This window comes from Haliotis rubra, unplaced genomic scaffold (genome assembly GCF_003918875.1).
Source record: "Haliotis rubra isolate DU_JTF1 unplaced genomic scaffold, ASM391887v1 Scf721, whole genome shotgun sequence".
Lineage (NCBI taxonomy): Eukaryota > Metazoa > Mollusca > Gastropoda > Lepetellida > Haliotidae > Haliotis > Haliotis rubra.
This window is the reverse complement of record NW_025767437.1, coordinates 284,711-300,034: the sequence shown is the minus strand read 5'-3', so window position 1 is coordinate 300,034 and position 15,324 is coordinate 284,711. Positions and strand designations below refer to the sequence as shown.

Genomic DNA, 15,324 nt, shown 5'->3' with positions numbered 1-15,324 from the left:
GCCAGACCAACTTTTGTTTCACATTTCAGCTCAACGATAATCAAAACAAACTATTAAGTATCTTTGCTTTCACATCTATTGAAATGCCCAACAACAGAAACAGTTTCATCACAGTGCTTTGAAACAGGGCGCCGCCATTTTACATTACAGTGCACTCTGTCAAACTGGGACTCTGTCTTTCTCGGATTGCTGTATAAACAGGACTGAACTCACGGTCCCGACATAATCCTTCTTTGTTGTCATAATAAAAAAGTTCTGTATCTCGGACTCTCATTATTTCGGATTTCGGACCAAAGTGTCGGCCCGATAAGGTAGTTACATGTAAAAGCATTGCTATATAATTCGGACTGAGCAGGAAGTCCGCTTGGCCAATAAACCTTGAATAAACATTCCGTTGATTGGTTTGTGAATTTTGTCTTACTTACTTAGCAGGAAGTCCGCTTGGCCAAGACCGCGTGGTCTAGCGGTGAACGCTTATTTACCTTTGATGCGACTAACACCAATTGTAAACTATAATTGAGCCGATCATGTCAACTCAGTGTCAATGTCACTATGCATTAAAGATGCCATCAGACACAGTGTGATATCAAACAGTTGTAAGAAGCGATTTTATTGGATAAAGATTGGTTTCTAATGACGCTTTTTCGCCACAGTCTGCTTTAAGGGTCGTGACTGGTCAAAATCAGACACATGACCTAAGGCAGCCAATCATATTACGGCAATGGATACCGTCCTCGTAAACGAAAACTTTTAGATTTAGACAAAAGTTTTGGGTAAAATAATGCTATTCTGAACATATAAAGTAAGAAATCGCTACCTATACGTAAATTATGGAACTTATTCGACTTATCGTGCTAGGCTATGACCTGTGACAAAAATGCTTCATGTATATATTTTCGCATTAAACATCGTGTCCGAGCGTGAAGATTGAGGCGGCGAGAGCCAAGATGTCACTTGTCAACGAGTTGACTTACATTACATGATCGCACAAAAAGATGGAAATAGTAATTTTATATGTACGTTTGACAACTTTTATGAATGTCGTTCATTTTATTCATTAGTTTATTCAATTTATTTAATGAATTCCTCGAAACATCGTTACTTTGCTCTTTGACAATGTTATTGTGGACCCGCTGCCGAAGCAGGTGTCTGAGAATCGTTGTTTCCAATAACATTGCGAAAAATAGTTTATAAATTTAATTCTGCTGATAATATATGATAAATTAAAATTTAATAAGTGTTTTCAGACATTGTGAAATGTGATAGAATCTGTGTACTTCGGACTACTGTATAATTCGGACTTTTTAGTCGGTCCCAAGCTGGTCCGAATTAGACAGAGTGCACTGTACTCCGCTGTTGATATAATGCCTGTAGGTGAACAGTTGACATGAACCAAAATAGCCGTATGTGAACAGTTGATATGAGCCATAATACCTGTATGTGAACAGTTGATATGAGCCATAATACCCGTATGTGAACAGTTGATATGAGACGTAATACCTGTAGGTGAATAGTTGATATGAGCCATAATACCTGTAGCTGAACAGTTGATACAAATGTCCTTGACCTTAGATGAAATGTGGATGCCAAAAAGTTGATCACTTCGAAATTTTGGAGTATGAGTATAAACAGAGTGATAAAATTGTTGCCTTAATTTCGTCTTTGTGTCAATAAAAATTCAGGAAAGTAGAATGTTTCTGTCATTCATTTGTTGCAAAAATGAAACAAAAACCTAAAATTCGATCATTTTATCATAAACTAAGCCATCACGAGTTATCTCCCGTTATAAACAGGAAAAATCATGGTGAAACATTTTGCATCTCGTTCTGCTGAAAAAATTACAGAAAAACTGTGTACCTGATAATACACAAAAGATCTTAAGGGTACAAAAAATTACACAGTGTTTTGAAAGGGTGTACGGGACTGTAAGAGTGACCCTTGTAAATTCCATATTTCGGCTTCGCCTCAGGAAATACGAAATTTACAAGGGTCTTAGAGTCCCGTACACCCTTTCCAAACATGGTGTAAGTAATACCTGTAGGTGAACAGCTGATATAAGGCATGATATGTTTGAAATTTGAAGTCTTTGAATAACATTCCGATGGTGATGTAATGATGATGATGATTATTGTGTTGACTTTGTATGTTTAATAAAGATGCTGTTTTGTTATATTCCCAGGTCTGACCAATCACATCGCAGGGTCTGTTGTTGGCACCGTGGAACCTATCTCAGCAATACTACACATCATATATGGTCAGTATGTCCAGACTACAGGGCAGTTACCATTCTCTTCCCACAGAGGTTACTCAAGTCATATCTGGGGCGGTGGGGTAGCCTAGTGGTTAAAGCGTTCGCTCGAAGACCCGGCTTCGATTCCCCACATGGGTACAATGTGTGAAGCCCATTTCTGGTGTCCCCCGCAGTGATATTGCTGGAATATTGCTAAAAGTGGCGTAAAACTAAACTCAGTCAGTGAGTCAGTCAAGTCATATCTTCCCGCGTACCTCTGTTATAATGCAGTCATATTTCCTGGTTCTCGTAAAATCCCTTAGTGGCAAAAATCGCTATGTGGATTATCTCTCTTCATTCTATCCAGTCAGAACACATGTTACATCAACTTAGATCCAATCTGGCAATCCTGATCCATGTTTCTTGTGGATATTCCTTCCCAACACTTGCTCGTCTTGATTAATACAAGCAAATGTGGGGCCACAAGTATCCTTGTGGACTTGTGTTGATGTGACACACAAGACATTTAATGGCTGGCTTGTCTGTTTTCAATGAGGGCGATGGAGACGCCATTGATCCGCCATAACATGACTGAGTTCTGTCTAGAAGAAACATTTGCACATTGCTCAGGGGGAGAGGTTCTAATTTTCCTGAAGCATATGGAAATTACTAAGGCTTTGCGAATGGTCACTTTTCGAAAATGTCACTGATTGCACAGTTAAATCTGATTGCAACCAATCACGAATCCTGAGCACTTGCACCAATCAATGAAAGGGCCGTATTAGAACAGAGGTACGTGGGAAGATATGACAAGTAACCTCTGTGGGAAGAGAATGGGCAGTTACAGGCACACAAGGTTTTTGGCGAGTCAGCAAAACTCAGGGCTGGGGGTATATTATGTATATATTTATATGTTAGATATTGTTAATTTATGTTTGGGGCTGTGTGTTGTAATTGAGTTTGAATATGTTTATAATAGAAGGTAATAATTATGATAGTGAGGTTCCCTAATAAGTGTGGAGGAGAAATCGTACTATTGTGTTTTTCGAGTTTTAATAAATCTTTCATCAGCATTTCCATCACATCTGTTGTGTTGATATTAGTCATGTTGGTGGCCAAGCTGAAGTAGTGCGGCATTGTTGTATACGTGCGCAGTGAAGCTCCATGAAATCAGATGCATTTTCAATCCAAATTAATACCGTCTGATTTTATGGATTGACCAATCAAATTCGAGCATTTCACGTAGCCATGGTAGAATTACAGTTTTATGTTATCATGTTTAAAAGTTGTTATTAAAGCTTAATCAAGCATAGTGATTTTGTTGTGTTTTTGCTCTATAAATCAAGCATTAACTCTACTATAGGTAATTTTTTGTTTTAAAATACTTCATGCAATATATTGCAATACATATCGCAATATATGCTTTCGCATCACAATATATCACAATATGAAAATTCTCTGCAATACCCACCCCTAATAATGTTCCGAATGGGCTATGCATAATTATAAACATACCCTACATGCCTGTAACATAAGCCATCATTATCTCAATCTCACTGTCTTTTAATACAATATATTTTGCACTCTTGGCTGAGGGTAAGATATTGTAATTTGAAACCTGATTCTGGGTTAGAACTGGCCTTCAGAAACCCATTCCTGTCTTAAAAAGCGATTATCAGTCAAACTCCTTTCACAAGCATCGATTTCACCAATATGGTAAACATATGTGACCATTGGCTCTTCAATCTTGTGTCTCACATGATGCTGAAATATTGTTCACATGAAACTAAAACAATTGTTCACATGAAACTGAAATATTATCACATGAAATTAGATACTGTTCATATGAAACTGAAATATTGTTCACACAAACTAAAATATTGTTCGACACTGAAACAATTGTTCACATGAAATTGAAATATTGTTACATGAAATTAGACATTGTTCACATGAAACTAAACAATTGTTCACATGAAACTAAACAATTGTTCACATGAAACGGAAATATTGTTACATGAAATTAGACATTGTTCACATGAAACTAAACAATTGTTCACATGAAACTAAACAATTGTTCACATGAAACGGAAATATTGTTCACACGAATTGAAATATTGTCTGCTTGAAACTAAAAAAAGTGTAAAAAAAACCAAATGTGTTTCTGCAATGTTTTGTAATCTGTATATTGCATCATGTTTTCCCAGGTCATAAACAGCATGTAGATGTGTGTTCCGTGTACTCTGAAGACAAGTTTCTCCGATGGGCATTCAACTCACAGTATGGCTTTGCTGGCAATGTGCTGTCTTTCCGCAGCAGATACAGCTCATTAGGTGCTAAGAAGCTAGACGTTGCATTTATCAAAGCTTTAACTAAAGCAAAACTCAGGTAAGATATTCCAGGATTGATTACTTAGTTCTGAGACTTATATTGTGGTTTGTTGTTCAACACTGCACTATGCAATATTCCAGTTCTCTGGCAGCAGTCTGTAAATAATCAAGTCTGGACCAGACAATCCAGCGATCAACAGCATGAGCATCGTTCTGTGCAATTGGGATACAATGACATGTGTCAACCAAGTCAGCAAGTCTGACAACCTGATCCTGTTAGTCGTCTCATAGTTTACTGAAGACCAATTCTAACCTGGATCTTCATGGGTCTCTGACTGACTGAGTTTGGTTTTACGCCGCTTTTAGCAATATTCCAGCAATATCACGGCGGGGGACACCAGAAATGGGCTTCACTCATTGTACCCATGTGGGGGATTCGAACCCGGGTCTTCGGCGTGACGAGCCAACGCTTTAACCATTAGACTACCCCACCGCCCCTCATGGGTCTCTGAGCTTTACAGAGAAGGATTCAATACCATGAAATATGTTGTTGTGGACATTACATGATAGAACGTGAATCAGTTGATCAAATTGTTTTGCTGTGACGAGTCAGGAAATAAGAAGGTCTGTTACCTTTTAATAGTGGGCAGACTTGAGTGATCATGCCAGTATAAGGGGTATTTCATAATAATGTCTTGTTGAAATGATTTTGAACATTATAGAACAGATAATATGTAATATAAGCAAGTTATTAGAAAGGGTAGCAACATTCAAGCAATATCACCAGGCAAGGGGACACCAGAAATGGGGTTCACACATTGTACCCATGTAGGGAATAGAACCCAGGTCACCATTTAACATCATGTAATGTCCACGACAGTGTTGGTATATGAAAAATTGAATTCTGATGTGTGTTAAGTTCCAGGAGCATGACTCAATTTATCAAAATAATTCTTCATTGTCAGAACTCAATTTTGGTCCAAGGGAGATAATGTAATAGTCAAAATGTCTAATGATATATTATTTGTACAGTATTGGACAATTTCTTCAACTGGTATTTTGAAGCTTCTTTTTAAATTTCAAATTGCTAATTTAACTTTTATTATGTTAAGTACTCAGGACCAGCATCAGAAGCCCCGACCCAATTTCCCAAGGCCAAGGGCTTACTTTTTCAAACAAAACCGAGGAGGACTCTGGTTTTGATCCAACTTATGAACCGCCCGAAGATATACTTTATATATTATTTTAATATCTGATATTTACTGTTGAAATCAGCTGGGATGCGACTGGCAGCTGGTACCTTGCCTTGCACGAGCAATGCACATGCTCTGCATGTGTTACCCGTGTCCTGCACGTGCGCTGCCCTCACAGTACCCGTCTTGTGAGGAACACATGGTTCATACTCAGTGTTCGCGAATAGCGTCTGACCCTCTGACAAATCCGGCAGATTCGCCAACGGTCCAATAGAAGTCTACAACCCACCGGCCCCAGTGTCCGACTGTATATTTCACAATGACGTTGACTGAAGTTGTTATATTTTTCCTTATCCTGACTCATGCTCTTTTGCTTGTCTTCTTCTTCTTGCGAACATAGTGGAACACTTGTATTTCCTTATTTGAAGCTCCCTTCAAAATAAAATCACTAATTGGTACTCACCACGAGTTGCTCCCCTTTGTTTCCCCTGGCGGGAAAGGTGTCGCCACCCTCTGGCCATGTGCTTCACTCTCTCCTTCTTCGCCCAGTGAGCAGGATGTGAGAGCGCCTCGTGTCTCCTTACACACCATATCCTTTGATAATCTTTTAGTTTTTACCTCTCATAGGTTACTATAGAGGTATAGCTAGTATCCTTTACTATTTGTATTGATTAATTATCGTATTTCTACTGTTTATTCACGTGTATTCGTGATTGTTCAGCTAGCTTTACGTTGATGAAAATCTGTACGATTTGTAGATTACGTTTTTCTGCCTCCGATCCACATGTAATATGCCCTAGTTGTTCTACGCCGTGTGCGTTTAATTCACGTTGCAGTTACTGCATTATTCTTTTTCAGAAGAAGTCCTCCTTGGGGTACATATAAGCATTAAAATGTCCATTTTAAAAGCCTACGACAGTTGTAACAATATTTCAATAAAATATTTTACCAAACAAAAAACTCGTTATGTGTGGTGAGACCACCCCTACAGGGCCCCGTAGAGGGCCCCCTACAGCCAAGAGCAGGTAACTCTGGCTGTGTACCTCGTACCTCACTTTTCATGCTGTCGTCGGCCGTGTAGGTCGATTGCATGGTCCAAGAAGCTACGAATAAGAGAGCGATGAGTGAGATAGAGTCAAATCCTGTATGTATGGTTCCTTTTTTTCGCTCGGGCGCTAGCTGGAATCTTTGTATGACTTTTTCATTCATGATTTGTGTAACTTTACCGGCGTGTTAGCTGTCTCCAGCCACGTGGCAGGCAAGATGGCGGACCTGGACCGCGGGGTTCCCGTTTGCTTTCCTTCTCCTGGCTTTAGAAAAAGCCTTGTAGTCGGGTTGTGAAAGGGCTGATATTTCATTTTGTAGATTATACTTGCCTAAATTCCTCTTTTTCCAGGCTTTAGGTAAGTTTTGCTTGAGTGTTTTCGTGACGCGTTTACGTGTCGCTCACACATGTTGCTCTTTGTCACCTATGTACGCAATTACGCTTCGCTATTATGGCTTTACGCTAGTATTTAATAGCTTTGCTGTAACAGTTAAAATATCGCCCGGGCGTTGTATTTTGTTCTGTTTTGTTGTGTGCATATTATATTATGTATATCGTACAGTCCTTGCTATTATCATAGCGTGGTTCTGTTTTTTGCAGCCCAAGGGGTGTGTCACCTGTAGCGGCAGTTTGTCGCCTCAGGATCGCCACCTGGTTTGCTTACGTTGTTTAGCGGAGGAAGCCCATGACGAACAAGGTTGTTCTATGTGTCAGGCTTTCTCCCCCCGCACCATCAAGTCCAGACGTGCTGATTACATGTTCTACACGTCCTTACTTCAGGCGGGGGGGGACATTTGGGGTCAGGAGCCGCCTAAAGAAATCCCCCAGTGGTTGACGATTGTGTTTACGCATCCGTCGCCCTGGGGGGTTCGTCGGGTAATTCTATGGCTTCAGCCAAGCAAGGTCGCCGGCTTCCGCCGTTCACGACTAACGCTACAGCGCTTAAATCCGCCTATCGATCCTTTGAAGAGCAATACCGCAATGCGGTTCAATGCCTCAAAGTGACGATCCATTCCGCCTACATCTCGGTGTTGCAGAGGCAACTACTGGATGTGGGTGGGGTGGAGGAAGATTCGTCTCCCTCCACCTTGGCTAAGCAATTAACGGAGGTACAGTCACATCTGGCGCGCGATTCTATCAGGTCGTCGGCTTGCCAAATGATGTCGGCGGTGATGGGCCTCCGTCGCCTGTGACTTTCGTGGCGAGGGTATTAAGCCTGCCACGCATAACAGGCTCTGCTGGCGCTGCCATTCCGGATGGGTTCTACCCTGTTCCCCGGGGCAGCTACAGTAGTCCGGGAGGCCGCGGAGGCTGTCTCAACCTTCAAGGACTCTAAGCCCTTGCTGGAACAGCCTCACACGTCTCGCTCGCGGCCCCCGGTTGTCTCCTCCGCATATCCTTCTGCCGCGGCGAAGGAATCTGTTAAATGGGCTCAGCCCTTGCAGTCGCGGAGGGGTAAGGGCAGAGGCAAGGGCAAGGGCCCCGCGCCCCACCAGCCTTTTCAGAGGAAGGGGAAGTCAGCCCCGGCTTCCCAGCTATAATTCCTCCGGAGCCCTTGTTGGTACCAGACCAAGCAGTCGGAGTACTGCCAAAGTCAGGTATTCAATGTCTCCTGCCACATATCCCTGTGGGTGGTCGACTTTCCCTCTTCCTGTCGGAATGGGAAAAAGTCACGTCCAATCCCTGGGTCCTGTCCACACTCAGGGAAGGCCACATGCCACAGTGGAAGCGAGACCCACCCCCCTTCTCCGGGATCCGTTGCACTCCAGTGCCGGCTGCCCTAGAGAAGGCGGAAGTGCTCCGTGCCGAGGTCCAGTCGTTGCTGGACAAGGCAGCCATAGAGGTGGTTCCTGTGGGACAAGAAATGTTGGGTTTTTACTCAACTTATTTCCTTGTCACCAAAAAGGACGGAGGGTTCAGACCTATTCTAAACCTCAAAGGTCTGAACGACATGTTAGAGGTACCGTCCTTCAAGATGGAAACACTGCGTTCGGTGATTTCGTCTGTGGAGAAGGGAGATTGGCTCACGTCAATCGACCTCAAAGACGCGTACTTCCATGTCCCTATGCACCCCGAGTTCCGGAAATACCTAAGGTTTTCCTTCGACGGGAGGTGCTATCAGTTTCGGGTACTCCCCTTCGGCATTTCCACAGCGCCACGGGTGTTCACCAAACTCATGCTAATTCCAGCTCAGGTAGCCAGGTCACAGGGCAGGTGCTGTCACCCGTACCTAGACGATTGGCTCCTTCGTGCGCTTGCCACTCACTTGAGTCGAGTTGCGACACTTGCTGTGATGAGTATTCTCACCAAGTTGGGCTGGATTATCAACCTCAAGAAATCAGAACTGGTTCCCACCCAGGATCTGGTGTTCTTGGGAGCGAGATTCGAGACAGCGCGAGGGATAGTCTCCCTGTCTCCGGACCGCGTCACCAAAGTCCAGAGAGTTGTGTTACAATTTCTCGAGTTCCCCAGGGCCTCAGCTCGGACTTGGCTCCAGTTGTTAGGCAACATGGCGGCAACGGTGGACATCGTTTGGCGAGCGCGGTTGAGGATGCGACCCATTCAGCAGGCTCTAGCTCGAATGTGGGTCCACACCCAGGGTTACGAGTTGATTCTCCACACTCCAGGGTGGCTAATTCCTCATTTACGGTGGTGGACACTGGCAGGGAATTTATCCAAGGGGCTCCCTTTGGACATCCCATCGCCAGATCTCTCAATTCAGACGGACGCTTCCCTCACAGGGTGGGGGGGCGTGCTGGGCGCCCTGTCGGTCTCAGGCCTGTGGTCACAGAGCGAGGCGCAACTGCACATCAATGTGCTAGAATTGAGAGCAGTCAGGTTGGTGTTCAAACGACTTCGGGAGCAGGTTCAAGGCCGTGTGGTCCGTCTCGAGATGGACAACCAGACGGCAATGACCTACATCCTGAAGCAGGGCGGTACGGTTTCCCCGTCTCTTCTGCAGGAGGCATGGCAGTTTCTGCTCTGGTGCGACCAGTTCGACATACGGGTAATGCCTGTTTATCTCCCAGGGGCGGACAACGTTCGAGCAGATGCACTCTCTCGTCGTATCCTGGCCCCACACGAGTGGATGCTCCATCGGGGGATATTCGGGGCTATCTCCCAGTTGTTCGGGTCGTTCCAGGTGGATCTGTTTGCATCTGGGGGGACGAACCAGATTCCGGTGTTTTGCTCTCGGATACCGGATCCGAGAGCCATCGCCCAAGACGCTTTCCAGCTCGATTGGACGGACAGGGTTCTGTGGGCGTTCCCGCCACTACCCCTGATTCCCAAAGTCCTCTTGCAGCTTGCCACCCAACCAGCTCGACTTCTTGTGCTCCTTGCACCCCTTTGGTCGGCTCAAAGCTGGTTTCCGGTACTACTCAGGTTTCTGGCTCAGCCTCCTGTACTATTACCCTTTCGACCGGACTTACTATCCCAGAACGGAGCGCCGCACCCGAATCCCAGGATTCAGTGGGTGGCCTGGCCTCTGTCCGGAATCGCCTCCACGCCGGAGCGGAATTCCTGCACCAGTTGCAGACACAATTCTGGCTTCGCGGAGGGATTCGACAAACGTTCAGTATGAGGATAGATGGGCCTGTTATGCGCGCTGGTGTGTCGGCAGAGGGATTCTTGATCCCTTTTCTTCAACTGTAATTGAAGTACTGGAGTTCTTGCAGTCTCGGTTAGAAGCCGGTTTAGCCGCGTCTACTATCCGGGGCTACTCCACGGCAATCTCTGCCTTCCATATCCCTGCCGACGGTGCTCTCTTGGGGCAGCACCCTCTCGTACAGCGCTTTTTAGCAGGCGTGGACAGAATCCGTCCGACTGTCCGGCGGATTAGTCCCCCGTGGGACTTGTCAATCGTTCTTGATTGGATGTCCGGTCCTCTCTTTCACGATCTGTCGTCTCTTTCACTCCAGCTGTTAAGTTGGAAGGCTGCCTTTCTTGTGGCGGTAACGTCTGGCAGGCGGGTAGGTGATATCCATGCGATGTCAGCGGATCCTGCTCTGACTGTCTTTCACAAAGACAGAGTCAGTATTCGGTTGCCAGACTCCTACCGTCCTAAGGTCGCAGGCGCCTTTCATATAACGGCGCCTATCGAACTGCCAGCTTTCACTCAGCCTCCATCGTCCGGTACCTCTCTTCGGCGTGCTCACGTCTTAGATGTCCGTAAGACTCTCAAGGCTTATATCAAACGAACGGCTGCTATCAGGAAAGATAAGCAGCTGTTCTGTTGTTATGGCGGTGGCAAGGCTGGTCTTCCGGCGAACAAGCAGACCATATCTAGGTGGCTTGTCTCTGCCATTTGTTCGAGTTACTCTTACAAAGGATTAACCATCCCTCAGGGTTTAAAGGCTCATTCGATTAGGGCAGTGGCGACATCAAAAGCATACGCCGCGGCACTGCCCATTGAGGAGATCTGCTCAGCGGCTATCTGGAGCCGACCGAGTACGTTCATCCGCCACTATCAGCTGGACAAACACTCACGGGAGCGTGCTCGGTTTGGCCAGACAGTTCTCACCAGTGGGCAGTGTCGTGATTCTCTAGCGAATGAGCCTTAGAAATCACGTTTGCTTTTCTCATGGTGTAGGTGTTAATAAATTCCTCAATTTTTTATCGGTGGTGGTATCACATTGGTGGTGGTTTTTACCGTATGTAGCGATTATCACTCGCTACAGTCACTGTGTTCATCCCTGCACCACGCTTCGCTGGTTTGGGTTGCTGAGGGATATATATTGGACTCGCCCATACTTTCCCTCCCATTTTGATGGTTCAAAATAAACTTGCGTCCGCCTTTATAAATTCCACCAATAGCCTATCGGCTGGGCTCCTTTTCCCCGCCTTGCGCCCCGCCTGATTGACATCAGCGGTCAGGTGACTAGGTGAGTGTACTTTCTCTCTCTGTCTTCGGCCCGGCTGTGCCTTCGACTGAACTAGGGGGTATGTTAGGCAGACAGAATACCACTCCCGACTCAACATCGTTGGGAGTCTGTCTTATGCTTATATGTACCCCAAGGAGGACTTCTTCTGAAAAAGAATTTTACAAACCTGGAGAGGTTATGAATTCTTTGAAGAAAAGTCCTCCTTGAGTCTGACTGACTCCACCTCCCTCATTCTGTCTGACCGTTCAGCATGAAAAGTGAGGTACGAGGTACACAGCCAGAGTTACCTGCTCTTGGCTGTAGGGGGCCCTCTACGGGGCCCTGTAGGGGTGGTCTCACCACACATAACGAGTTTTTTGTTTGGTAAAATATTTTATTGAAATATTGTTACAACTGTCGTAGGCTTTTAAAATGGACATTTTAATGCTTATATGTACCCCAAGGAGGACTTTTCTTCAAAGAATTCATAACCTCTCCAGGTTTGTAAAAATTTATCTCATTCTGCATTTAATAAATATCATCTTTGCGTCTTAAGACGTGCTGCAGATAGATCACGCAAACAAGGGCAAAACATGGCAGAGAGTCCAGATATTCCATCCAGTCAGCTGCTAGCGATCGACCCTCTCCCGTCTGGTGTTCTGCTAGAGACCCCTTCGGTAGAGGAACGTGGGACGCAGTCCGTTACCTCGAAGAAACGACCGGCCTCCCCAGACATCCCGTCATTGCAGACCAAGTCTAAGAGGGCCTCATCGTCGTCTCAACGCAGATTGAGGACACCCAGGGCAGCGCAGACTTCCAAAGGGAAATCTACGAAGACAGCAAGAACTTTCTCAGCCGAGATCGTTCCAGCAGCAGAATTGGGCCTCTACGATGATCAGCCGATAATCATCCCGACTTACGGCAGAAGAAGCGACCGGTGTCAGCGACTGTGACTTCTGCAGAGATCACCATGCAGCCTGATGCCTCTACACGGACGTCAGGCGTCATTGATGTGAACCCCATCGCAGAAAAGGCGCCCGACGACTTCGTCTACAGATCATCCCAGAAGACATGATGCGGCAGATTATGAACATCATGGAGGACCACTACAAACTGCGCGCAAGCAGGTCCGAGCCCAGCGAAGGCTCCAACGTGAACAGCACCCCAGAGGCACCCCGTCAGCGTAGCAGCCAAGGCGATGTCACCTTCGCGAAGGAAGTCCCGCACCACCTTGGCGAAGGACCTAGATGTACAGCCTTCGCTGAAGGCCTTCGCGGGCGGGAGAGATCATCACCATCTTCGATTTCATCTCTAGATATGGACTCAGACCATCAGACATCACGGAGGCCTTCGAAAGGTCATATCATCGATCCCCGGACGGACGCAAATGAAGCTTCGCGAAGGCATTATATGATTCCAGATCCTCATCATCCAGAAGAACATCGAGGGACTGCCGAAGAGCTTATGAAGCTATCAACATTCACCTCACAAGTCTCCGAAGATCATCCCATAGACGATCTCCCACTTCGTTCATCACCAGGTCGATCACCCGTCAGATCTCCACATAGAAGCGCGCACAAGTCAACTAGATCGCCACAAACCTCATCAGATATACAGACAGCTACACGCAGTCCCGAAGAGCATCTACAATTTGTTAATGATGATGGTTTTGAGGATGATGGAGGAATCATATTTTCTGATGCAGAGATACGGTATTGGATGGTCAATAACCTAGATCTCACATCACCATCTAAAAGTGGCAATACAGCGCAGACGTATTTGATGAAGGAAGATGATCCAGATGCAATCACTCTACCCCCGATCGACCCGATTGCGGCAGTGCCACAGAATCTAGATGCAGCTTTCCAGAAAGCTACGAAAGTTCAGACACCACATCTGCCCAACTTTCAAGCCAAGAAGTTCTCCACGCATAACATGGACTCCTTCTACAAGGCCCAGGACATCGATGAGAACTATAAGATCATCAGCGATGTAAAGAACAAGATTTACAAGATGGATGATCGCAGGATTGGCTCATATAGAAACCATGGCGAGGCGTATGTTCTTTGGGTTAAATAGATCTAGGGCGATCAATGAGACTCTTATTACTAGATTCCGATTCCCACGACGGAAGATGATAGAATGATTTATTCTGCCTTACTTATGCAAAAGAAAGATCAGCAGTTTTAACGGATCATCTTACATCTGTTTCAGCAGCACTGACCTTAGCTTCGTCGTCAAGGCCTCCTCGCCTCCTGTAATTGGGGAGAACTTTACAGCCCACTTTATACAGCCCGTGATCGACAACATCCATCTTTGACGGAGAAATCGACAAAAAGTCGCCAAGGAAGTCTCTAAGGATTCCAGGGAAGTCCTTATGATTAGATCGATGGACACACTAGCCAGCGTCATTCGTCCAGACTTCACAAAGATACTCAGGCAGATCTAAGTTCATGGGCCTACAAAGAGCAAGAGACAGGAAGATAGCCAGCTCTAGAGGTAAAGATTCTTTTAAGTAAGCCCATATGGCAACTATAGAGGAGGATCAGGAAGAGGCAGGACACCCAGAGGTTCCCGCAATTATAGGCGCTGTAACACAGGTTGAACGACTGGAGTCTTCCACCCCAGCCGTTCCAGTACAGCCAGCTCAAGTGGGTGGGCGCCTCCAACTACACTGGGAAAACTGGGGAATATTGCAAGACCCTTACGTCTCCAACATTCTTCAACACGGTTTCGTATCCCTCTACAGGCCAAGCCTCCGCTGACAATCAAACCCCCAAGTTCGATTTACAAGCCTTAACAACTACCAAAGATAAGAGAGAGGCTGTTTCATCACTCCTATCCAAACAGGCCATAGAAGTAATAGATCAAGCAAACGTCGAACCAGGTTTCTACTCCCCAGTTTTCCTAGTTCCCAAGAAAAACTCCACGGAGAAATACAGACTCATCTACAACATGAGCTTTTTCAACAAGAACTATCTACACAAACCACCGAAGTTTCGCATGATACATTTACCTCAGTTACGCCAGATGATTCGTCCTATGGACTACATGGGCAGCATAGATCTACAGGATGCCTACCTGCACATCCCCATTCATCCCGATTCCAGGAAATACCTACGATTTACTCTAGAAGGGCTACATTACCAGTGGAAAGTACTCCCATTCGGAATATCATCAGCCCCCTGGCTATTCACGAGGATAACGAAACCGATTATCAAATTTCTACATCGTCAAGGGCTACGCAGTGCGTTTTACCTCGACGACGGGATACAAGTAGATCAAGATCCACTGCGTCTCAAACTACAGTTAAATTACATCATAAAGCTACTAACACAACTAGGTTGGTTAGTAAACTTACGCAAGTCGGACCTAGTACCATCGCAAGACCTGCAGTTCCTAGGTATTCGATTCATCACAAATCGCAACCGTATTATGGTACCAGAAGACCGTTGGCTCAAGATACAGCAGACCATTCCACCAGCTCTACTCTCTCCGTTACCACTGCGACAATGGCAGAGCCTACTAGGTCTTCTCACATCAGCCCAAGACATGACTGTCACAGGCAGATTACAGTTACGTCCCCTACAGGTCCTCATCAACGCACATCTCAGCGATGTACAACCATTCAGTCTACGAAACATCTCAGACCGCATCTACTATGGTG

At 45.5% G+C, this 15,324-nt stretch overlaps 1 protein-coding gene across 1 annotated transcript in view; it reads left to right on the top strand.

Annotated features, from left to right (window-relative positions):
- Positions 1–15,324, top strand: part of LOC124259452 (ceramide kinase-like protein) — a 46,676-nt gene that overhangs the window by 19,106 nt on the left and 12,246 nt on the right. Inside the window, exons 6-7 of the mRNA XM_046693590.1 lie at positions 2,180–2,254; positions 4,435–4,615. Of these exons, the coding sequence (XP_046549546.1) occupies positions 2,180–2,254; positions 4,435–4,615 (256 nt within the window). The remainder of the gene's footprint in view (positions 1–2,179; positions 2,255–4,434; positions 4,616–15,324) is intronic.